General features: G+C 56.5%; 1 protein-coding gene across 5 annotated transcripts in view; it reads left to right on the top strand.

The window, feature by feature from the left end:
- ASTN2 (astrotactin 2) overlaps positions 1-24,272 on the top strand; it is a 358,363-nt gene that overhangs the window by 211,401 nt on the left and 122,690 nt on the right. For all 5 annotated transcript variants that reach the window (XM_082009184.1, XM_082009183.1, XM_082009180.1 and 2 more), the window contains 3 exons: positions 16,285-16,409; positions 16,823-16,927; positions 18,459-18,638. In XM_082009184.1, the coding sequence (XP_081865310.1) occupies positions 16,285-16,409; positions 16,823-16,927; positions 18,459-18,638 (410 nt within the window). The remainder of the gene's footprint in view (positions 1-16,284; positions 16,410-16,822; positions 16,928-18,458; positions 18,639-24,272) is intronic.

Below are 24,272 nucleotides of genomic sequence, written 5' to 3'. Positions count from 1 at the left end.
AAGGGAAGGATGGAGGAAGCAAACATGGGCAGCTGTGACCAGGGTTAGGAGCTCTGTGGACAGCTTTTTCCATACTGAGGTGGCTTAAAAGCTGCTACTTATCGTTGTGGTGGTTGGAGTGCTCTACTGACCTGTTGGACAAGGCAGCGTCAAGGTTTCTGCTTGGACTAGTGCGCGACGTCATTGCTGCTGCTGTTTTATTGCAAGCATTTAAATGGAAGCGCTCCTCTGGTGATGATTCTGCCATGCAGTCCTTCTCCGGGCACTTCGGTGGGGGGCAGAGGAGGGGGTCTTTGATCACGCACCAGAAACCCCCCTCACTCCTTCCATCGTTGAGCCAAAAGCACATTCAGAGCCGTCACCTTCTTCTGGGCATGACTCTTTTTAAAACAGGTTCTTCTCTTCAGTGAAATGCTGTGTGGTGTTAATAAATAGATGGGGTTGGAGCTGATCTATTCCAGTCACACCTCTTGGTCTAGTCGGGAGGCTCAGCGGTGGATCCAGCTCGCTAAAGACTAGATTAGAGCGATTTTCCCCCCATTGCTTCATGGTGGGGCAGAGCCCGAATTCCACACTGTCCCCAAATCACCAAAGGATTATTTTCCAAATGGATTGTTTGTTCATTCCTCGTCTGTTTTATGCCATCTCTTTGCCACGAGGGAATGGAGATTTTTGTTTAAGAGCTGTTTGCAGTTTCAGACTGTTGCTTTTATACCGTTAATATGGAGAAAACCCAAATTACTACCTGTAGAGCCAGCTCTACTCGCTGGATTATTACTTCACGGCAAATGGGATGTCAGAGCAACGTGCGGTGGAACGCTGCCCGGGGAGCAGCCGCCAGCCCTAACTGGGGTCTCTTCCCCTCCCCGCCTCTGGCTTTGCTTCTCGTCCCGGCTCTTGCTCCAGCTTGGCGTGGCCCTGGGACACGGGGAGCACCCATGGGATCCCCCCAGTGGAGATGCAACGAGTCCCGGGAGTTTCTGGGTGTTGGGGGCACGCAGCCAAAATGGTTTAGTGGCTGGAGGGGAGAGAGGATTTGTGTCGGCACTGCCTCGCTGCAAAAAACCTGCCCAACACCGAGTGTTTTCCCCTCTCCATAACCATGGAGGACGACTCTAGAGGATACAAGGCTGCGTGCCGTGCCGAGCACCTTCCCGCGCCTTGGAAGCACCCTTCCCTCTGCAAATCGGTCTGCGGAGGGTGCCATTCCTCGCGTCCCTGCCTGTAAAACAGGGCTGCTACTTCTTCACGGCCTTGGGGAAGGGAAGGGTTGGACTGGAGGTGGTGCTGAGCGCCGGCCAGTGCCCCGAGCACGGCGCCGAGGTGGCCGGGGTGCCGCGGGGAGGGCCGGGCGCCCGCTCGCCCTGAGCGCTGCCAGCGCGGCAGCCGGCTCTGCCTCCACACAGCTACGGTAATGCTGTCAGGCGGCGCGCCGGGTCGCTGAACCGGTGCGGGAAATTGTCATAATATTGATGGAGAGTTTGGCAAGTTAATTTTAAATCTGTCACTCTTCCCCCTCGCCGCTTCTCAGCCCTTAATAAAACAGCGTGGTGACGGCGGGGCGTGCCGACAGCCCGGCGCCATCCCTGCCGGGGGGCTGCTTTTGGAGATGTCCCCACCCCATCGCTCCCCCGTGTCTGCCCGGCCGTGGGTGCTGCCGGGGCCCGGATGGGTGCTCAGCCGGCTGCGGCATCACGTCGGGTGCGGGAGGCTGCGCGGGGGCTTCGCTGGTGCCTCCCAGCTTGGAGCTCGTGGGCCAGCCCCGGCGAGGACGTCCTGCCTCCCCCGTGGCGTCGCAAATGTAACGTCTATAACTAGTTACATTAACGCCATTGATTTTTTCATATTTTTTTCCTTCTCTTTGAAACCTCCGAGCAGAGAAGTTATAATTGTGCTGTTTATTATTCCTGTGCCGGCGAGCTCGGCGCCAGCCGGTGCCCCAACGACTTGTTTACCTATTACCCTTCAGGCCGGGATAACGGATGGATCTCTTTTCCAGTGGCTGCCTTCCATTTCATTCCTCTTTTTATTATTTGTTGCTGCAATTCTATTACCTGTTCACAACTCTGAAGCCTCAGACATACTAGTTGGAAGCAATGATGTCTTTGCAAGCCAGGCTAATGCCTCAGGCCCTGGTCCTCGGTAGCAGTCGAGGGGGTCGCGAGCAGTTTCGCAGCTCTGCGGAGCTGCGGTGGGACAGGATGCTCCGCTCTCTGCCCCCTTCCCCGTACACGCCGTGCGGAACCACTGCCAGCTCCCAGCCGGAGATGCTGCCTGCGGAGCAGAGATGTCCTGGTACCCACTCGTGGCCATGCCACGCTCAGTGGCTTTTCAGCCCCCAAGGGGTCCCCATCTGAGCTGCTTTTCCTCAGTTCCCCAAGGGCCCCCAAAAAACTGAGCCATTTTTGCTCAATCCCATTTTTTTCCACCCCTCAGCCTAGCGTCAGGGATATTCTGGCTGCTTTCCTGAGTCCATCCAGTCTTTTTGAGAGCCTGCAACAGGCTGCACGTAGACGCACGCCATGTATTTTGAGCGCATCTTCGCTTGCCAGGCTAAGCATTGAGATTTTATCAATCCAGTGTATAAATGACTAATGCAATTAGCACAGCACCCTGTCAGTTAGGCTACTAAATGCATCCTGCGTGCATCAGCCCTGCTCCATTTCAAAGTAGCATCCCACCGAGAAGGAGAACAGATTGTGTGGCTTTGAGCTGGTATTTCTGACAGTCTGCAGCCGCATACTTTTGCACCGGCTTGGTAGCGTTTTTTTTATTCTTGTAGCAAAACAAAGGCAAGTCTAGTGCCAGTGATATCCTAAAGACAACACAGGAGTCCAGGGCGAAAGAGGTATTTTTTAGAATATACTGATTGAGATGTTGGTGATAGAGGTATTTTAAGTACTCGAGGTTTTCAGACTCGTCCTGTGCCTGGAGTGGGTAGGATTTAAGGAATGGGCCAGCCCATCCTCGGCGAGCGTGGGCATGGCCGTCGCAGCCACCTCCTGCTCTTGCTGCCCTGTCCCTGCTGCAGTTGCGCTCCTGAGCTGCTCCGTTTCACTCCAGGCTGCGCAGGCAGTGGGATAACCTCGCACGGGGTCGGTCTCTGCTGTTTGCCCACGAGAGCCCCACTGCTCCCAGCTTGTGCCTGAGCCCCGCGGAGGAGGAGGAGCAGCGGGGTGGAAGCTACCAGCACAGCCAGAGCCCAAAACCAATTGCACACCCGTGGGCACCTTCCCCAGCCCCTCCTGAGCCCCAGCGGTGCCAGGCAGTGTGTGAAGATGTGCTGGTACAAGAAATAGGTGGGTATTAAAAACCACAGCTGAGCTCCCCACCTGTATCATGAGGCTGAGGAGAAGCCCAGCACCTTTCACCCCGGTCCATGCCCTGAACACAGGCTTTGCAGCCATGCAAACCGTTGAGTTGATGTTTCACAGGGGAGCTCGGGCCCTGGAGATGGGCACTAAGGAGGCACAGCCGGCACGGTGCCCTGGGAGACATGGGTACCACGGATGCGTACCCCAAACCCGCTCTCACAGACACAGGCACAGTCCAGAGCCAAGGCACTGCTGTTGGGGATGGTACCAGCACCCACCGAAGCTGATAGGGTGTCACCCACGGGCTTTTGCTGGGCTCAGGGACCAGACAGCGGCGGCAGAGCTTTCCTTTCCCCGGGCAGTGGAGCGAGGGATGCCGGGGAGGTGCTCCCCACCCCGCGCCCCTGCTCCCCGCTCCCCCCCGGCCCTGGCAGCACATTCGTGTCTGCGCAGATGTTTGTATTCTCTGCAGCTGATGAAAATATTCATTATCTTGTTAGCTGCTGCGGCGGAGGAAGTTCGGATTTGCATTTCCACAGCTAATCACGCAGCGCAAACAGAGCCTGTCACCCAGCAGCACTAATTGGGCAGAGCAGTGCTGTGCCCAGGCAAGGGAGCACGCCCTCCTGCCCTGCCCACCGCCTGCGCCGCCGCGCCAGCGGCTATGGCAGAGGAGGAGGGCCGGGGCCGCGTGGGCTCACCGTGGAGGTGAGGAGGATGCCGGGGTTTCCGTGAGTGGGAGGTGGAGGAAGGCAGCGGGCAGCGGGGCTTGGGCTGTGTGTGCTGGCTGGGTTGGTCACCCAGTGAGGAGGAGTGCTCGTCCCTGGGCAAGGTGGGAGCAGGCAGTGGGATCCCAGTCCAGGAACGCTGCTGGGCAAGGCGAGTGTGTGTGTGTACGGGAAGGTCACGTCTCCTAGCCCTGGGGCTGGGAGCCTCTCGTGGGACGGGCGGTGAAGGGTCCAGGGGAACACTCATCCCTTGGGGAGCTGCTCTGGGACACAGGCTCCTCCTGCAAGGAGCCTACCCTGCTGTCGTCAGCATGTGGCCCTTGGGGGACACCCACGTCCCCCCGCACAGCTGTCAGGGGGCTCAGCACGGTCTTCAGGGGCCACCCTGTGAAAAGCTGATGGTGACACCCTTGTCTCAAGTCCTGAGCATGAGGAAAGGATAAAGGTTTGAGAGAGGGGACAGGGACCCGCACAGGAGGGGAGGGACCAGAGGCTGGCATCGGGCACTTGCAGAGCGAGAGCGGGGCTCTGCTCCCCTCCTGGGTTTGGCAGAGGTGCGGTGATTCATGTGCCGTCCCCTCCTTGTCACCACCCCCTTCATGGTGCCCGGCACTGCCAAGCCTGCCTGTGCTTTTCCGAGCTCCCAGGGCATGCGGGAGGTTTCCCCCGTCCCCTGTGCTATGGGGAGCAGTCCATGGGATGGAGTCGCTGACCTGCTAGCCTTTCCGTCTCTAACTTTTATGATCCTAATTATAGGTGGTGATATTGCATAGTTAATCTGCATTATTAAGAGATGCAGTGGAGATTGGTTTTATAGTCATAACCGCTCAGATTTATAGAGTACCTTTCATCTCAGGCGGTCCTTATTGGCTTTATAGCCTTGCTTTATAGAGACCTGCAGAGAGGAATCGCTTCTCCTTCTTTCCTCATCCGCCGTGGGGTGCAGCCGTTCCTGGGGCACAGGGGATCTGCACCCACTCGGGACACATCAAAATAAGGGTTATGTCCAGCTGGAAAGAAAGAAGAGAGTGAGGCAGGAGGGTTTGAGGCAGTAAATTGTAATCACCCAGCTTTAAGCCGTGATAGCAGGGTTTTTCCATCATGCTATGGGCACTTCTTGGTGGTCACCATTAGCACGGGCCATGGCTTTGTGCTCCTTGCCCCACGGGCATCGCTCCAGCGGCACCTCCGGGGCAAGGCTGAGACTTACCAGCCCGTCACTGTTCTTCCTCGCTAGTGCCAGCGCTGGTCGATGGAGATTGCCCATCCAAGGACTAAATCAACTTGACATTGACTTAGCAATGCGAATCGTTGCTCCAGGCAATGCAGTCACGAGCAGGCACCAGCATGGGGATATCTGAGCGCTCCGCAGCTATGCCAGCTGTCGAGCCGTACCTGCTTCTGCGTTAGCAGCAGGGCTTGGATGCAGTCCTCGGTGCGGCAGAAAATCTTGTCTTGCTTGTTCCCATCCCAAGTGAACTCTCCAGAGATGGAGGATTTGCCCTTCTGTGTGTTGCAGCGTAACTCGTGACTGCATAAACCTGAAGGCAAGTGCTAGGCTTGGGCTTGGGACCCATCAGTTGAACCCACTGTCCACCACATGGGTGGACGAGCTATGCTGGGAGCCCTCCCATCCCCTGCCGCATCCTACCCATAGGATGGAAGGGGGTATAGGCACGTGGGATAACCCAGGAGATCTCCTAAGTCTTCCACCACACCCGGTTCCTGGGCAGCGCGACCTGGCCTGGATGCTGGAGCCATGGCCCAGCACGGAGGAATGCAGGAGCCGGCGGTTGGGACCGACCCAGCACTGCTCACTGGCCTCCCTGTCGCCCAGCGGTGCTCCCGTGCCGTCGTGCTCTTGCCCTGCCCAGATTTGCAGCCGGCAAGGACGAGTCTCCCATGGGCTGTTGCCTTCAATAACAGATTTCTTGAGATTAAAGCTTGGGGTGTTTGTGCCAGTTTGTTTCTGCCCCAGCATGGGCCAAAGGAGCCTGGTGCATGCGGAACAGCCTGCGTGCCTGCGCCCCAGCTTTCTCGGGGATGGTGCCACTTGCCAGCTGTGCCCGGACCCGCAGGCAGCAGATGAACATCTGGAAGGTGTGATGGCACTGCCACTTGTCATCAGGCAGCCACGGTGCCTGGGTGCGATGGCCCACGGAGCTGGGAGGAGTGTAAGGTGGTCCAAGTCGCCTTGCTGAGCCCCTGGAGTGGGACTTGGTGCTCAGCACCCGCCTTGCCCTGGGAGGGTGGCAAGGGGCGAGTTCGCTGCAGGTGCTTTCACCCCACCCCAGCTCGCAGCACGCATCATTTCGTGCCTTCCATAATGAACTTCGCAGCCAGAAACATGACTTTGCAGATGCGGTGGCACATCCCAGCTAATTCACCATATGCTCTGGCTGCCTGACAGCGCCAGGGAGCTGCCGCTTATGGATGCGTCCTCGAGCGCTGCCCTGCCCGGGCGCTGCCTTCGCCTTCCCCGCCTGTCCCCGGCCCCGGCGGGACGCCAGGCTCTGCCCAGCAGCTCGCTGCAGGGTGCTGCGACGGTCCGTGCTGGCCCGTTTGCTGCTGAGCAGAGCCGCGGGCTGGCCGAGCACCCTTGGGCGGGCACCGGGCACCACTGGGGACACCCCGGGCTCGGTCGATCCTGGCACCGGGACGCTGGCGCAGCTGGAGCCCGTGCTGGCGTACGGCAGGCCTTGCGCGGAGGGGAAGCGGGAGCATTAGCTGCGTTGAAATGACTTTGTCGGAGTGCCAGCATATGAAATGTGTGGTGATATTGCAGCCCTGCCACTGCCTGTGGCTGTTTTTCCTCTGCTTCTAATGACTAATAGAGAGAAGACAAAACAATTTCTATTAGTTTCTCCCACGCCGCAGTGGGTTTCTTATTTTCCAAACCTCATTAGAGTTTGTAATACCATGGTGGTAGTCAAGAGCAGTCCAAATCACCCTGGGGGGAAAGAAGAACCGAAGAGATATGATGTGCAGTCCAGTATTAACACTGCTCCTGGCTCATTTCCAAGGTCCCTCCTGATTCCTTTCCAAACTCTTATGCCTTATCTCCATCTTAAAGGTTAACGATGAAGCTTAGGAGAGGAAGAAAAAATGCTTAAGATTCCAAATTGTTAAAAGAGAATGGATGCGTGTGCTAGCAGAGAGCTGGGTCTGCATTTACGTTGTAAAGGCAAATATTATTTAAAAGGCAGAGCTTGAACTTCCCAGGGCATCGCAGCTGGGGTGTGGGTTTCCCTGGACGAGCTGCTGGTGCGAGGGGCTGCTGGCATGCGGAGAGCCCAATGGCTTCAGGTCACCTTGCCCAAATGCCGTAGGAACTGGATGCAAGTCAGGCACCAGCCTTGCGCCAGTTCCTTGGGAAGTCCCAGCTCCTCTGAAATCAGTGTGAACTTTGTTATTTGTTACCTCGTTACAAATGATGCTAATGAGAGCGCCAGGCACGGACCTGCTTGAGCAATGCTCAGGAAATGATTGCAAACAGCATCCAAACAACCTGCGCAAGAGGACCCGCAGCCTTGCCTCAGCTCACCGCCAAAATAATCGTTCAGAGGAGGCATCCAGCCCAGCTCTGGGTTGCTCAGGCACAGAAAAACCATCTCCACAGAGAAACCGTCCCCGCATCATCTTACAGTGGCTACAGCCCGGTGGGCAGAAGCTCCATGAGCTGCTCCAGGAGGTCTGTCCATCTTCGTGGCACTTCCCCCTCCAAATCGTTAAAACGCGGGAAGTTGCTGAGCTTATGGAAGCCGACAAGGTCAGCCCCTTCGGCTGTCAGCGACGGCGAAGCTAATGGAGGGAGACACCTTGAAGAGCAGATACATGGAGCAAGACACGGATCCTCCTGGCAGACGCTAAGCAGCGCCGGCCCTTTGCAAACAGGCAGATTTTGCATCATCCACATCAGCTGTCGGGCATTTGCCAGACCTCCCAGTCAAGGAGGGGTGGCATATGGCTCAGATGTGTCCTCCTGGCCCTGCCACCAGGTTGCAGACTCAGGACGAGGGTGCTGAGGCCAAAACCCGTCCGGGTGCGGGCAGTGGTGGAGCCGCTGCCTACCTCGCTGGTGAGATCAGCCAAAGCCTGAACGCAGAGCCATGCAGGGCGAGAGGTTTTGGCTGCTTGCTCGTTCGCTTTGCCCCTGCAAAAGGAGAGGAGTAGGGAGGTGTGTGTGGCAGCGCTTGTTCCGGGTGGGGATGCACCTGGGTGACGTGATGCACCTAAGTGATGCGATGCACCTGGGTGGTGTGACTCCAGCAGTGTAGGAGTAAGGAGATGGCAACTTAAAGATGGAAAGTGTTGGGTCAGACATACGCTGGGTTGTATTTCATCAGCTTCCTCGCTGCCGGTCATTGACGGGAGCAGTCCGTCAAGCGAGGAGGTCTCCAGCAGTGAATGCAGGGAGCTTGGAGCCTGCTCCGTCAGAGGGAAGGGACTGTCGGTGGACTCTGGTATTTCGGGCTGTGGTCCTGATGCACCTCGGAGCTGTTACCCAGGTTCAGGTGTTAATGGTGGCAGCTTCTGCACTGAGTTGTACCTCCTAGCTCACATGCATTCGCCTCCCAAGGGATTTGCTCCCTGTGGGTGTGGGCTTGCAGGAGCAAGTTGTGCCAGAGTTACAGCCAAACAAGAGACAGGTTGTCACTCTTCCATTTTGCCAGCTGGGGATGCGTCGGCTTTTCTTCCTCGCCCTCTCACTCAAAAATAGGGATTTTTGACTTTTCTTAAAACGTCTTGCAGAAAATCACCTCTAAGCTTAGGTTAAGCATGGGAAATCTCAATCCCAAAGGGAGTAATCCGTGTATTTGCAAAGTTGTTTAAGGGGCTGAAAACTAGAGCTTTGCATGGGATTCCTCTTGCAGCCCCGACTCTGTAATTAAGGCATAAATCCAGCTTTGCGTGCCTGCGTGCTGCCTGCTGCACAGGCGCCAGGCGTTGCTGTGGGAACCGTAACTTCCCAAATTTGTTTTTTACTCGGCACTCTGTTTCAGCCTGTTCCCAACAGACACTCCGGAGGAAGAAAGATCCACAGCCTACCGCAGGATTTCACCCACAGGAGACACGCTTTACTGGAATAAATAAATAGCTGTATAATGGGGGAGCGGGGTGGGGAGGATAATAAAAGGTGATGAAAGGGTGCCGAAGATGTCACTGGGACCCGGCATCTCGAGAGCCAGCAGCTGGGAGAGGCCGTGGAGCCCCTTGGGGTCCCCCCGCACGGCCACGGGCACTCCACCTGAGCTGCGTTGCTTCTGCTGGCCACGTGCCGGTGGTGGACCTGCTCCAGCAGCGCGTCCCCCCGCCGCTGCCGGCTCTGGGGCTCGCCGGGGTGCAGGAGGGAGATCCCCACTCCTATTGCTCGCGGCTTCTCCATCTCCCCGTCTCAAAGCAGATTCTTGTGTCTTTCCTTTAGAAATGGCTTCAGGAGAGGATGCACTTTTTCTCCGTGATAGCGAACATCAGCGCCGTGGTGGTGGGCGCCCCGGCCGCGTTTCCCCGGGTGCTCGGGCATTGGCAGGGCTGTGCAGACCACAGGAGGGCTTTAGTGTCGGGGGGATGTTTGCAGATGGTCTGTAGGAAAATCAGGTGGGAACGGTCCAGCGGTGGCGGAGCGTGATGGGCATGGGCGCATGACTCCGGGGCCAGAGGGAGGGTCCTGCTGCTGACCCGGGCTCGGGCACGAGCGGTGCGGAGAGTTGAGTTGTCGGTTCTCAACAGCTGAACTAAAACGCCAGCAGCAGCGTGCTTTGGATCGCCGTGAAATGGGAAAGCAGACGCAGTCTCCATTGAGACTTGCCTTTATCTACCGGGGAGGCACAGGAGCCCCCCACGAGGCACAGAGGTGGTGGCATCTGTTCGTCTTCCTCCATCTGTTTTGTACTTCAAAGCAACAACAACCAAAACAATCTCTGCTCAGGTTCTGCAACAGGTTCAAGTGGAGCTGACAAACAGCTTTGGATCAACTGGGTTCCTGTTCTACGGTGAATAAACTATTGACCGGGAAGGAATCCCCCTCCCCGCCTCTGCCAGCTCCCGGGGAGCAGCGCTGCTCCCACCGCCCGCGTCCTACTGTCCGGCTGTCACTGCTGTCCCAGGTCCAGATGTCATTTGCTGGCTGCCACCATCGTCGTGCCGTGGCTGGGGTCCCTGCTCGGCACCACGCGCCCAGTGGTGCAGGCACCAGCGGGGTTTGTGGCTCCTGCTCCCAGCCGCGGTCCCTGGTGACAGCCACCACCCTCTGCCTGGTCCCGCGGCTCTCGCTGTCCCCTCACATGTCTTGGTGTCCCCAGATTGGGCATGATGAGGGCAAAGGAGCCCCAGCGGTGCCAGTGCGGCCATGCTGGCGTAGCGTCACGATTCGTATTCCGGTGCCGGGAGCAAAGAGCCCCCGAGACGGAGCCCACGGTGTTTCACCAGCGTCAGCCGAGCCTTTTTCAGCACCTCCCCATCACAGAGCAGGTGACTTCACTGCGCAGCCCCAGCCCCACAGGAGAGGGGGAGCGGGGGGCACGGGTTGGGGGTCCCGGTCGCTCCCAGCCCCACCAATGGTTTTGGGGCAGGTTTTGGGGCTCAGTCTGAGGGCGCGTGGAGGGGATGGTGCTGAGCACCGTGCTCGTAGGCACATCGTGCCGGGCCCGAGGAGCACCGAGTGTGCCCGCAGGCACCGCGGCCCCAGCGCTGGCATAATTTACCTCCCCGAAACACCTCAATTTAAATGCTAATTCTCCCTGAACCGAGGGGGTAAGGCAGCTATTTAATATCTTCGGGCTGTTTATTGCCAGCGATGAAGTGGGGCACGCTGAGAACGTGGCGGGGAGGGACGGGCAGTGCGGGGACGGGTCTCTCCATAGCATCGGGGCCGGTGGAGGGATGGGGGCGACGGCTATGGCCGCACCGGGGGGATTCGGGGGGCACGGGCAGCTCCGGGTTGGTGCTCTCCTCTCTCCCTGCAGCCCAGTGCGGCCCCGCACCCTTGCAAACGGTGGTTAGGGCTGAAAGTTGGGGAGCTGGAGGGGGCTGAAACCTGAGCGGTCTCTCCTTTTTTATCCTGCCTTGTTATACAGGAGTGGGGCCTCGCTAAAGTTAATGACCAGTAAATTTGGAATAACTAATGGCTACTTCAGAGGGTTTGTATTAAGCCTTTATAATTCACCGGTGCCTGAGGTCATGGAGACACATGGGGGGAGATTTACAGCGTGCTTACCTTCTCCAAAGTGGCTGTGGAAACAGGACACCCTCTTTTCTGTCTCCCAGTGACTCTAGATCAATTTTTTTTGGTGACGACAAGCTAAAAAGAAGCTATTTCTGAATGTCCGCATGTCAGATTCAGGCTGGGCTCTTGTGAGCTTGCAGCCACCCCGGCGGGAAAGCTTCTCTGAGGGAAAGCTGGGTCAAAAGCTGGCACTAAATAACCTCAAATCCATCTTGTTCTTCCCAAGCCATTGCAGGACAGGAAGAAGTAAGATTATTAAATTATTCTTGCCCGAGAAAGCGTCCTCTCAGACTTGCATAGCAGAAAGCGCAGTTCTCATGTAGTCACTTTGCTGAACATAAGCATGCCGGATGATAATGTGATTAATATTTGTAGCTGTGCCGGCTCAGATACGGGTAATTAAATCTCATGCTTCAGGGCATCAGCTAATCACTTGCGGGGTCATTTTTTTTTTTAATTTTTTTTTTTTTACCCCTTCCTGAATATATTTGCCCGGTCGGTGCGATGCAGGGTGTGCACCCGCAGGCAGGGCGGATGGAGGCAGGAAGCCCCGTGCCCGCTGGTGCTTGGATTTGCAGTGGGAGTTGTACCGGAGTAAGGAAGGTCTCCAAAAGGGTTGGTGGGCAGGGTCTGGCCTCGAGGCCGTGTCCTTCAGGAGTGAAGTGCGAAGGGAGGAAGCCACAGCTGGCTGAGCCGAGGAGGAGAAGCTGCTCCTTCACCCAACAGTGTTGCTAACAGGAGAGTGAAATGAATGTGAGGCACCTGCTGAGCTTTCACTACCACGGGACAAAATCCCACTGCAGGCTTGGCCCTGGCTTTCAGCACCTCAGCAAGGGGACGAGGTGCCCCAGGGCTCAGCAGAATCGGGCCATGGACCAGGACCTGGAGGCTGTGGCCCCATCTGGGAGGACCACAGCACTCCGGCTGCTCCCCAGCGCCTGCATCGGGGTCTCCTGCTCCCCCAAAACCCCCTTTCGCTCAGGGACACTGGGGGATGCTGTTCCTTTTTGGAGGCTTCCTGTGGGCTGCGTGAGATGATACCAGCACTGCAGAGCACAGCAATGCAGCCCGACGCTACACCGTGCCACAGCTGTATTGCATGACCTTGGGTGCATTTTTTAAGGTCAGATTCCTCGAAAACACCTCTAGTTTGTGTATCTAGGTTCGGAAGGCCAGGAGAACACCAGCACAGCAGGCTCTCGCTGCCTGAGCCCCCTCCTGGAACCTGAGCAGCCATTAATTGCCTTTACCCCACCAGCACCCCGGGATGGAGGGAGCTGCTGTCTGGTATCTGTGTCACCCGAAGCAACGGCTGGATTTTATGACTCGGCCAAGGTTACACAACGTGTCCATCAAAGCCAGGATTTTGAGCTGTTTAATCCAGGCAACTGCCTTCCTCCTCAGCCCACCCTGCCAGTACAAGAGCTCAGTAAAGCCTTTGGCCATTTGACCTTTCCCAAGATGAAAACTCATATATCTGCAAGTCAGCTCCCTCCCAAGGCAGGGACGTACATGGTCAGACACTGCTGGGGACGGGGGCTGCTAAGGAGAAACAGCATTTCCTTGTATAATGACTCAGTATCTGCAAAATGCCCCGAGAGGCGTGCAGCTCCCTTCCAGGAGCGCACTGCGAGCCCAGTGGATTCAGTGTGCATCATGCTGGAGAGAGCGGCGCGCTCGCTGCTCCCACGAGTATCAGGCATCTGCTCCGTGAGCGTTGGGGGGATGCTGAGGGGCAGAACAAGAGGCAGAGGAGGATGTTGTGGGGCTAAGCAGGTGCTGGGAGCAGGCGGGTTTGCTGGGCTATCTCCTGATCCCGTAGGAATAAACCTGGCTCCATGGCTGGTAAGAACCGTGAGGTCGTGAGGGTCCTGCTTTGCCTCTGGGAAATGGCAGGGACCCCGAGATATGAGCCCCGCACATGGTCCCACACCCGTGCGGAGGTGCCGGTGGCTTGGCCGTGTCCCAGGTGGAGGCACACGCGACGGCACGTGCGCAGGGATGCTGTCACATCCCTCCCTCCTCTGTCTCCCTGCCCCTCGCAGAGCCCGACGGCTCTGATCAGAGCTTCCAGAGAGCACAAAAGCCTGGCAGAAACTCTTTTTTTTGTGCCTCTACGGTGAGCGGGGCTGTGAGCCGCAGGGTTATTAATAAGGCGCAGTGGAAAAGGAGCTACAGCCCTCTGCCGGCTGCGGCTCCGCCGCACGCTGCCCTCCGCGCCGGCCGGGCACGCCGCGGGCAGCAGCCGCCTGGCACACGCGGGTTTGGGTCTCCCCATCATCTGCGCTCCCGGTTTGCCTTCCTGCACCCGCAGAAGCAGCGAGGGCTCGGCACGGTGCAGGCTGGCAGGGCTCTGCAGGAGGGCTGCGCCATGCGGGGGCTTCCCCCGGCACGGCTTTGGCTCGTCCTGCTTCGGGGTGGCAGAGAGGAGGGGGCTGGAGGGAGGAGATGGAGGAAGGTTTTGGTAGCAAAAATGCATCATCGAACTGCTCCCGAAGTCCTGCCTTGTACCGCTGCTCCCTCCCGTTCCGGGAGCACGTTGTGGTGCGTACACCACACGCCGGTGTGTACACCCACGCCTTGACTCGCGCTTGCCCCTTGTTTTTCCTCAACCTTTCGACTGCGGAGCAGCTAAAGCAAACGGCGTTACAGCAAGCGGCGCTGCAGAAAGCGGCTTTTTGGTAAATACCTTGTCATAGAGGCATCAGCTCTGAGCAGCAGCCGCTGCATGTGGGTTCCCCTTGCACTGGTGCGTGTCTCCTCCAGCTTCGCCCTCCTTAGCTGCCTGCGCGTGGACCACCAGCCCCCGGGGGCTGTCCTGCCACCTGGGTGACCTGGCCTCGTGCCTGGGGACAGCCGGTCCGCAGGCTCGTGGCGTGGGCGGGTGTCGGTGAGATGGTCCAGGTGGGTTTGCGTGGGGCAAGGAGGAGACGCTGCTTCGCTGCATCTTCTCTGCCCCGTGCTCGGGTGCAGGGCACAGGGTTAACGCAGTCTTCTGGTGTCTGCCGTGCCGCGTGTTTCTGTCCACCACACCTGAGCTCTTCTGGCACCGCCAGGCCTGTCCCCTTGTGCGGGGCGGTGGGAGAGCGCTTGGGAAGGTGCCACCAGCCAGTCATTGTCCCTCCTGGGCCTCTCGGAGGTGGGACGCGGGGCTGGACAGGCTTCTGGTGCGACCTGCCTGGCCCTCGCGCTCGCCCTCGGGTGCCGGGCTGAGCCGTCAGGGAGGGGACGGTCCCCGTGGCCGGCGTGGCAGGCGGGCTCCGCGCAGCTGCATCCCGCTTTCCCGGTGCAGCATCGCGCCTCTCCGGGGCTTTGGGATTTGGTAGCACTGACGCTTTTCCCCCTTTTCTGCTGAGGCAGAGCAGCTGAGACACCGACACACTTCTTCCCCTGTTCCCTACAGACTTGCCTCATTTTGCAGCCCCTGCTTCCCACCGCCCATACAGCTCCCGGCTCCGGCAGTAATTGCAGCTCCCCATTTGCATTGCTAAGACAGCAAAGGGCTCAGAACAGCAAAAGCACCGCTCCGCCACGAGGATCCCACGCTCGGCGTGATCAATAGGAGATTTGTGAGCACACATGTAAGCGAGAGGCTTTTCCCCTCAGACAAATAAACCACTTTTCCTCTGACAGTGCCTAAAGCGAAGCTCCTGAGATGCAACTGGGTGCCGGCTTTGAAACAGGGGTGCAGCATGAAGGCAGGCTGCTGCCTGCTGCCTGGTGGCCGGGCTGCCTGTGCAGCCGTGCTCGGCCCCACTCGTGTGTCCCCTCCTTCCCGCTGCTCATGCCAGTGCTCCTCACCCACCTCGGGGCTGGGAGCATCCCCAGGCTTGCACGGGTCTACGGCCTCCTCGGTACAGATTGCAGTGGCCGTATCCTGACCCTGGAGCAGCGGGAGGGCCCCGGGGAAGTGCTCCGCCAGCCTGGTGTCTCGCCGCAGCGGGACCCTTGGAGGTGGCCAGTGCGTCCCCACTTGCAGGGTGTTCATGGGATGATGGAGCATCCCGCCCAGGGATGGGCTGCGGGGCGTAAAACTGGGGAAGGGGGTCAACCCAGCAGCTGTTTAAAGGGAAATCTATTCAGAAAAACACAGCTGGGGCAGGCGGTGCCAGCCTGAGCCTCCCCCCAGCTCCTGGGGCTGACCCGATTTTGCAAGAACCTCCCTTTTTTCTGCTCAGCTGCCCTTTCGTCTCCGCACCCGGAGGACACAGAGCCTCCTGGCCTACATTTTGCTTCTAAGATCAATATTTAAAATCCCCCCTCCAGTTTCCTTTGCGCAGGCGCGAGGCGTTGCGCTTGCCGGGGGAGACTCGTCTCCCAGAGACCTGTCTGTTCACCATTTCAAATAATTTCCCCAGTACCGTTGTTCTAGAAACAATTCATTAGGGGCCTATTATACAGCGTTATTCCTGCCAAGGTTAGAAAAGATCCCGCATGTGTGGTAAAATCGCGCCGTGAGCTGCACACACGGGCTTTTTTTTTTTTTTTTTGGTGTCTAGCTATAAATGTACCTTCTCCTCCTTTTGGAGAGCCAGTGGGGGCAAAGCCATGGGGGCAATGATGCTGCCGGGGTGGGGAGCCCCAGCGGGGCTTGGTCTGGTGCTTGGTCACGGTCCCGTACCGGGAAGATGCTGCAGGTGGTGGAACGAGGCAGTTTTGGGATGTAGCAGCCGTTCCTCTCTCCTCGCCGCTGTCTGCCTCCTCTCAGTGGTACACTTTGAAAATCTGGGCCAAAACCAGTGGCCGGGTCCCCAGGCTGAGAGCGGTCCCGTATTGCCGGAGAGCGAATGGAGCCACGATCCCTGGGGAGCTCGTTAGGCATCACCTCGGAGGGCTGCAGAGCCAGGGCCAGCTGGCGGCAGGGGCTGCAAACCCCATCTCCTGTTAGGTCTCCTGCTCGCGGGAGATGTCCCTCGCCCTCCTGAGCCATCCGTCCCCGTGCCGCCGGGGCGGCTCGGCCCCCCTGCCTGGCCGCAGCCTGCATCCTTGCTTTGCAGTTGTCTTTTTCTCTCTGCAGGGAGAATAACTTCATCAAGGACTTCCCCCAGCTGGCCGACGGCCTCATGGTGATCCCGCTGCCCGTGGAGGAGCAGTGCCGCGGCGTCCTCTCAGAGCCCCTTCCCGACCTTCAGCTTCTCACTGGTACGAGCTGCCCCCGGGGTCAGCCCCCACGGGGGCAAGAGCAGAAGCAAGAGCCCCTTCTCCCACCCTGGATCCCAGTGTGGTCCCTGAGGGGCGTCGGCATCACTAGCACTGTGGGGTCCTTCACAGCATCCCTTGCACCGAAACAGCGTATGGGCTGTGCGAGTCTGCGCCGGCGTGGCAAGGCAGCACCTCCATCCCCACGAGCTCCGGGCAGCCGCAGCCACCGCAATGCTGGTGCTGGCAGCAGCCCACAGACCCCGTGGCATGGCCACCGGAGGAGGTTACCGTCCTTGCTACCACCCCGTTTCTCGCCCCTGCGGCGTGTAGCAAAGCTCGGTGCGAGCATGAAGCGTTCCCCAGAGCACGGCCGCCGGGTCGGCAGGGGCTGAGCGCCAGCTCTTCCTTTGCAGGGGACATCAAGTACGACGAGGCGATGGGCTACCCCATGGTGCAGCACTGGCGGGTCAGGAGCAACCTCTACAGGGTGAAGCTCAGCTCCATCACCCTCTCTGCAGGTGAGGGTTTCTAGCGGCGGGGAGATGCGTGTCTGCGTGGGAGGGTGGTGGTCTTCTGCCCCAAGGCACAACCACGCCAAGCATCTCACCAGCATTTCCCACCTCCAGGCTCTGCTCGGGCAGTAACTCGTGCTCCTGGCGCTGCTGCAGCGGCAGGCAGAGAGATTTTCTTCCTTTTTTAAGGGGGGAAACTGAGGCAGGGAGTTCGTGTGTCTTGGCTGCACAAACCAAGAGCTGGGGTCAGAGCCAGGCTCAAGCTAATAAGCAACAGTGCAGGGAGGATTCACGTGAGGGTGGCTGTGTATATGCGTATGAACGAAAAACAGTAAGTTCTTGAAAAAATGTGGTTTCAAAAGGACCCAAAGCGCTTGTAAATGCGGGTCATATAAAGCAGAGAGTTGCAGATGAGGAAGGGGCGGGCAGGAGGATCCTGGAAACGTCAAAACATTTCACTTCCATGTTTTTATAGCTACACATTTTGTTTCAGAAATGCTGAAACATTTTGTTGCAACCTGAAATGTTTTGCCTTTTCACTTCAAAATAGCATTTTTTATTTAAAAATCAACCTGTTTTTAAATGGGGAAAGAAAAAAAAAGATTTAGTGCAGACAGCCCTGGAATGAAATAACCTGCTCGGAGCTGAACAAACTATTTGGCTTCAGCTCAGAATGAATTCTTCTAGCTTTTTTTATTAAACCAACCTTCTCCTTCAATAAACCAACCAACCAGCCAGATAACCTCATTTTGGTGACAGTTATGACGTGTTTTCTTGCAGTATGTTTTCAGTTCCACCACTGAACCAAAACGATGGTATCAGCCAGCTCTGAAGGATGCCAAGGCACCGTGTAGTCACCAATGCCTCCACGATATTTCATCTCCATAGAGCAGCGAGGATCCGTGTCCTTGCCCCATGGCAGCAGTCCCTGCTGTCTGCACGGGTGCTGCAGGGCACTGCTCAAGAGTTGCCCCGACCCTTGCGCAGCCAGAGAGCTGCCGTCAGCCCAGCTCCGCGTGTCCCTCTGGGTTGTCTCCAGCTTTCCTAAATATAGTTATCGGTTGTGCAGGATGTTTGCACTGGGGATGATCTGCAGTGCAATCTGTAATAAATTACACCAGAACATCCCTGGTTATGGTTACTGCAAAGCCAAGGCCAGGCACATCCTCTGGGGAGAGCGTGGATGATGTCCCAGCAGCCTGCAAAACGGGATGGAGCTGGTGGGAGGGCATTTGTGTGCGTGTGGGTATGTCTGTGCACGCGTGCGTTCACATGGACAACCCTACAAACTGATTTAAGAAATCTCTGCGGGAGAAGGATCATAGAAGGATGCCAGAGCCACAGCCCAGGGTAAAGAGCAGGTTGTGGATTCCAAAGGGTCATGCAGACCATGGAGGCAAGGGAGGAGGAACCGTGCTTTGCACGCATATGGGGACTAGTATGTCTTGAGCAGGGGATCTTCTGGGCCTCCTTCCCCCTGGGCTGTGCTGGCAGCCTGGCCCGACCAACCTGCCGATCCCCTGCCTCCCTCCTGCAGGCTTTGCGAACATCCTGAAGATCCTGAACAAGGACAGCAGCCGGGAGGAGCTGCTCTCCTTCATCCAGCAGTTCGGCTCCCACTACATTGCGGAGGCACTGTATGGCTCCGAGTTCAGCTGCGCCATCCACTTCCCCAGCAAGAAGGTCCAGCAGCAGCTCTGGCTCCAGTACCAGAAAGGTGAGGAGGGCGGTGGAAACGGGCAGTGGGACAAACGCCAGTGTTAATTCGTGCTGTTTTCCCTCCACCTGCACCTCTCCCCCGTGCATACGCCGTCACCGTGCCGGTTAGCGGGCGCAGACAGGAGACTTGTACCAAACTGAGTGCCCAAGGTGGTGGCATATGTCCGTGGGCAGCACCCCTGAGCCAGGTGAGCCCACCCTGCCTGCTCCTGCCCTTCGACTGCCACACTCTGGCTCCGTCCTTCGCCGGAGGAAGGACCCTCTTCACCGCCTGCCCCCGGCTCCGCTGCGGTGGCCCCCACACGCCGGGGGTGCTCGGGGTCGGCTGATGGAGATGTGACATAATTGAGCTGTCTCAGAAGGGCTTCGTTTTATTGCTTGTGACAGGGACGGTCTTTAAGGAAGTGTATTAAATCAATAGCGGACTCATTGTGCTACACCATAAATAATGAGACACATCATTAAACAGGGCAATAAACTTCAGGACTTTGAAGTAATACAATTAGGTTATGTTTATAAAAACTCCCTTATCACTGTAGCCTTCCATTTGCCAATTCATCTCTTTCCTCCAGGGAGCTGGGGATATTCCCCGGGTCTGATATTCTTCTGTTGAAAAACATCTGTGGTGTTTCACAGGGCCTGTTGTAGGGCTGACGGTAACGGAGGCTGTAAAGGCACTTGCATCCTGCCCTGCGTGCGCTGCCAACAGCGGCCTCGTTCCATGGAAGCCAGCGGACGGAGGTGTGCGCCTGCCCGCCGCCTCCGTCGCTTTCTGCTCGTTTTTTTTTCTCTGTCTTCCCAGCGCAGCTCGTCTTGTCAGCGTATTTATAACACCCTGTACTCTTTTGTTTGGGTTTTAAATAGCGATAAATGAAGTTTGCTATAGCAATGCCCCTGTGTAGCAGGAGCAAGCGTCGTGGACGTGTGTCGTTTACGCGCTCGCAATGTTATTAATCATCAGGCCGTGCTCCCTGCAATCCCCGAGCAAGCGTGTTGGTGGGGAGCAGACCCAGCGTGGCTCCGCGCTCCCAGCGCCGTCACCGCAGACGCAGGTTTTCTCTGGAGATGGCGGGTGGGAACAAGAGGCGGCTGCTGCAGTCTGAGCCCGGCGGGAGCATCGCTGCTGTTCGACGGTGCTGGGGCCAGAGGGGAGATGAACACTGGCAATGCCTGATCCAGTGGTGAAGTATCTCCCGTTTCTGAGCCCCCACCTTCCCCCCGGCCGGGGGCAGCGGTGGTTCCCGGGGCCCAACCGCAAAGCCCCGCGGTGGCGCAGGGCCTGAAGGCGAGCAGTGCCTCGTTGACAAAATAATTTCCTTTTTAGTCCATGGTATGCAGCTGGCCGAGGCGAGCTCCCTCACTCCCCACCCCGCTCCCACCCGTGCCCCTGGAGCCGTGCCCGCCCCATGCCGCTGGCAGGGCTGCCCCGGCACGCTGGGGTCATCCGGGACATCCTTCCCCACCAAAGCACTCATGGGATCCCAGGGATCCCCGGGGGTTTTGCACCTAACGCCTGGACATAAGCATTTAATTTCTGACCATGTGGCATTTAGACTCCGGGTGCTGGCTCCGACCTTGTTCTTCGTGTGTGGCTCCGTCTGTGGCTCCGGTAGCTGGTGGGGACGGTGAGGTTGAACGTCAGGGCCATTGGTACCGCAGAGGGGACCGGTGTTGTACTTGGCTCTGTGATGGCCAGAAAATGCTCTTGGAAGGACATTGGGTATGTTCAGGGCTCTTGCCGATACCGGGGGAAATCAGCTCTGTGGACAGAGAAGGTGGTGTCACGGGAAACCCGAGGCTCTCTCCTGGAGAAACCCCAGCTAGCTATCAGAAAGAGCTTGCTGTTTATGGTAGATGGATTTTATTCACAACTTCTCCACTGATTTACCCTCATTTTGACAGTGACATAAGGAGGATCTGAATAAATAGCTCCAGCTAGACAGTTCTGGATGCCTTCTCCACTCGGAAAAAGCTCTGGCCCGCCGAGCTCCCCGCTGCTAGCCAGCCCATTTCCGAACTGCTCAGAGAGCGCATATATGCATCATCTCTAATAAATACAAAAGTAAGGCCAGGATAACTGTAATTTGTTAGCGAACAAAGCAGGTCAGAAAAGGAGGGGGAGAGGAGAGTCTCGAGCTAATTGGAACGGCACCAAATATGATAAAAATGCACATTGCGGTGTGTTTGCAGCATCGCACAAAATTATTTTAATATTTTAATCAACCTCATAAATCAATCGGCGGGCCTCAGGAGGAGGCCTCCGCCAATACAGCACACAATCTGCGCGTCGAGCCCTAATTGAAAACATGGTCTCAAAGAAGAGACCGCGCCGCTGGCAGCCAGACTCCTTGTAAAGCGCCGGGCCAGGTGCTGGCTCTCTGCCGAGGCTGGAGCAGCCCGAATGCCGCGCTCGCAGCCGGCACAGCAGCCCGTGACGTGGGTCGGTGTCTGCGGAACACCTCCTTTAGCCAAAGAGAGGGGAAAGCAATCCAGCTCTCACCGGGGACAGCAGAAAGTTGGCGCCTTCTTCGCTGCCTGGACCCACCGTGCTGCCAGGACGGGCAGACTGCAGGCACCGCCGGCCTTTGCAGGCTGCTCTGTCTGCAGAAATGCAAGATGTTCCCCTTCCTCCTGCAAGCAGATAAGGTGTGTGCTGGGGGAAGGTGAGGCAAGGGAGCTGCCTGACTTTGTTCCTAAGGATTTGCAGGAGTGAATCCTGCAAACAAGAGAGCCAGAGAGGCACAGAGGCACGGTTGCCTGCCCGCGCGGCTGTGGCACACCGAGCACCGGGCTCCTTCCAGGACAGACATGGAAACATCCCCCAGGTTCCCCGCTAGGAACTGCTTTAGCCCATGAGCAAACCGAACCCAAATTTTATTTCATGCAGAGTGATTAAAAGCCCAGTTTGGGCTGTTTGCTCTGGCTCTGTGCAGCCAAGCAATGCTTTAACTCATCGGATCAGCCTCCAAGCAGGGACCTTGAGATCGACCCGGCCATTGATCTGTGCCATGGGAGCCTGCATTGGTTTTCGCCCCTGTCAAAGCCAGCATTTAACACTGACGGCACCTCATTAAGTTCATACCAATTGTGTGAGCATCTCGTTTGGCAGCTGGGCAAACATGACGCCCCCGGCCACCTCCCGTTGCACGTGCTGGTCTGGCCGGGATGCCGTGAACTGGCTTTATCGCAGACCCCGTGATGCTGTGCTTTGGACTTGTGGCTAAACCAGTGTTGGTAACACCCCAGTGTGTTGGCTGTTCCTGATCGGTGCTTGCACAGCGTCCAGGCTTCCGGTGTTTCCCACTCTGTCCCCACAGCGATTTAGTCTGGGGTGGGCAAAATGTTGGGAGGGGACACAGCCAGGACTGCTGACCCACATTGGGCTATTCCACACCGTATAATGCCATGCTGAGCGATAAAATTGGAGGTCGAGACTGGGGGTCAACCCACCACAAAGAGACTCACAAAATGTACAGGAGGAAAGAGAGCAATCCCTCCGTCCAGCAAATCCACCTGCCAGGGATCGCTTCAGTCCCTGCTAAAGGTTTATCAGAGACCTGCTTGCTCAATCTGTGGCCTCTTGGTCTGGTTGGACAAGGAGGAGGACACCTTCGTTAGGGAAAGGGAAGAGCTGCTCTGATAGCAAAAGCTGACAGCCCTGGTGGGATTTCCCCAAGAGCTGATCTAGCTTGCTCATTCCCACTGCAATACACAAAATGCAGAACAAATGTCTGTAAGTACTCTAGCACTTAGAGAAAATGGAGACATTATCAGCAGTAATGCAGAGGGTCTTGTCTTGTCAAGCATTTGAGTGACAACTCTTTTCCTTCACACGGTGCAGATTAGCTGAGCCTTAGTGTGGGAGAATTCTGTCCTTCAGCTGGGAAAAGTTGGAAAAAGAGGCAGTGTGTCAGTGGGGTGCTGCTGCGGAGGAGCACGCGGGCTTGCAGGAGCTCCTCTCCCTTGCCGCCAAGGACTTGGGAGATGCACAGCTGGGGGAGTGGGAAGGGTGCTGATGTACAAGGGTGGAGGAGATTCTGAGGGTTTCACTACCCAACTGTTAGGTTGCAGTGAAATGTTTGTTTTTCTTGTATTTCCGACGTTCTCTAGATAGTTTCCTGGGCTGAGGTTACCTGGCCATGCTGGGCGCCCAGCAAGCTGAGCTTTGAAAGTAGCTGCTACAGATGTGAAAGATGTTCCCTCTCAGTATATTAAAATAGTCCGTGGAGGGGCTTGTGCCCTGACACGTCCTATTCCACTCCCTAAGGCTTTCTGCCCACCAGCCTCTCTAATACTTGCTCCTGTTCTTTTGGACCATATGTCGTTGGTTGCATTTACCTTTAAGAGGTTACAGTTTTCATGCTTTCTTGTTAACTTAGCAGTTTAGACAGAGATCTTCATAAAATGCACGCCACTTTAAGCATACAGGCTTGAGCTCTGCTAAAATTTCCATATTCTTCTGAGTAGGGTCTGTGGATCCCTTCTGTCCTCTCAAGGTTTCATTCATCTCCCTTCAGGTCTGGTACTGCTGTAACACAATTAAGATTGAACTAGTCCATGGGAACCTTTAGTTTTCATTTCCTAGACAGAATCAGGTGCATTAAGCAAGCTGTAAGGCAAGGTTTGCATCTATTAAGGGAGATAATGGCTTTCCCTTATACCTGCTTGGTCAGAAGTAAAGCATATAGAATTTCCCTGTCCTTGAGGTCTGTTCCTATGAACAACCGCTCTACTACCTTTGTAACACTCTTAACTGCTTGCAGTTTATGTCATTATATTTATTTCAAAACCTCAGATTTTGACACTTTGTTTGGAGGAGGAAAAAACAATCTAGCTGGTTGCCGTGAAATTTAGTTTAGACTAAAATATGTGCTGTGACTCAGTCTGCTAAATGACCTTATGCACTGCTCATTGTAATCCAAAATTGCCAGGCAAGTCGAGTAATTAGTTGTGCAAAATGAAATAACTTTAAATCCTCGCATTGAGTAATGACCCAGAAAAATCACTTAAACTATACAATAGAAAAGACTCGAAGCATCTGGCTTTATTTTTACTTTTGTAGCTCTGCCCCCTTTGATTAAGAAACAGACTCTCCCCCTCATCCCTTTAGAAACCCCGGCTGTCGGTTGCTGCCCAGAACAAATGTTCGTGGCTTAGTTGCTGCTACCCTAAGAAATCCTAATTTCCCATAAAATGGCAGGGTAACTCTAACAGCACCAGCACGGCAGTTGTTCTGCAAGGATCGTATACGTTTGATAAACTGGCAACTCGTATCTGTTTAAAGAGCTGTTTCATATCATCTGAGATGAGCCCAAGTGATAAAAACCTTCACCCAGATCAGCAAACCCAGCTGGGTAGCAGGACCAGGGGAGAACCTGCACGTGCTGCTGGGGTACTGATGCCTTTGAATACCGAGCCGAGTGGCAAATTGCTCAGCTCTCCTTTGGCTCTACCTAAATAGACTGTTTCTAATAGGATTTTTTGCAGCATTTATCCAAATTATCCAGAATAATAGGTGGACCCTCACAGCAGCACTGCTACCAGCCCCAGCAAATACATCGTCTCTACAGCGGGGCAGAGCTGAGCCAGAAAGCCCCTTGATGAACCAGGGACATGGGTGCTGAAGCCTTCA

Source organism: Phaethon aethereus (assembly GCF_964289735.1).
Source record: "Phaethon aethereus genome assembly, chromosome: 20".
In the NCBI taxonomy this organism is placed as follows: Eukaryota; Metazoa; Chordata; class Aves; order Phaethontiformes; family Phaethontidae; genus Phaethon; species Phaethon aethereus.
The sequence above is the reverse complement of the archived record's forward strand: the minus strand, read 5'-3'. Positions and strand labels throughout refer to the sequence as shown.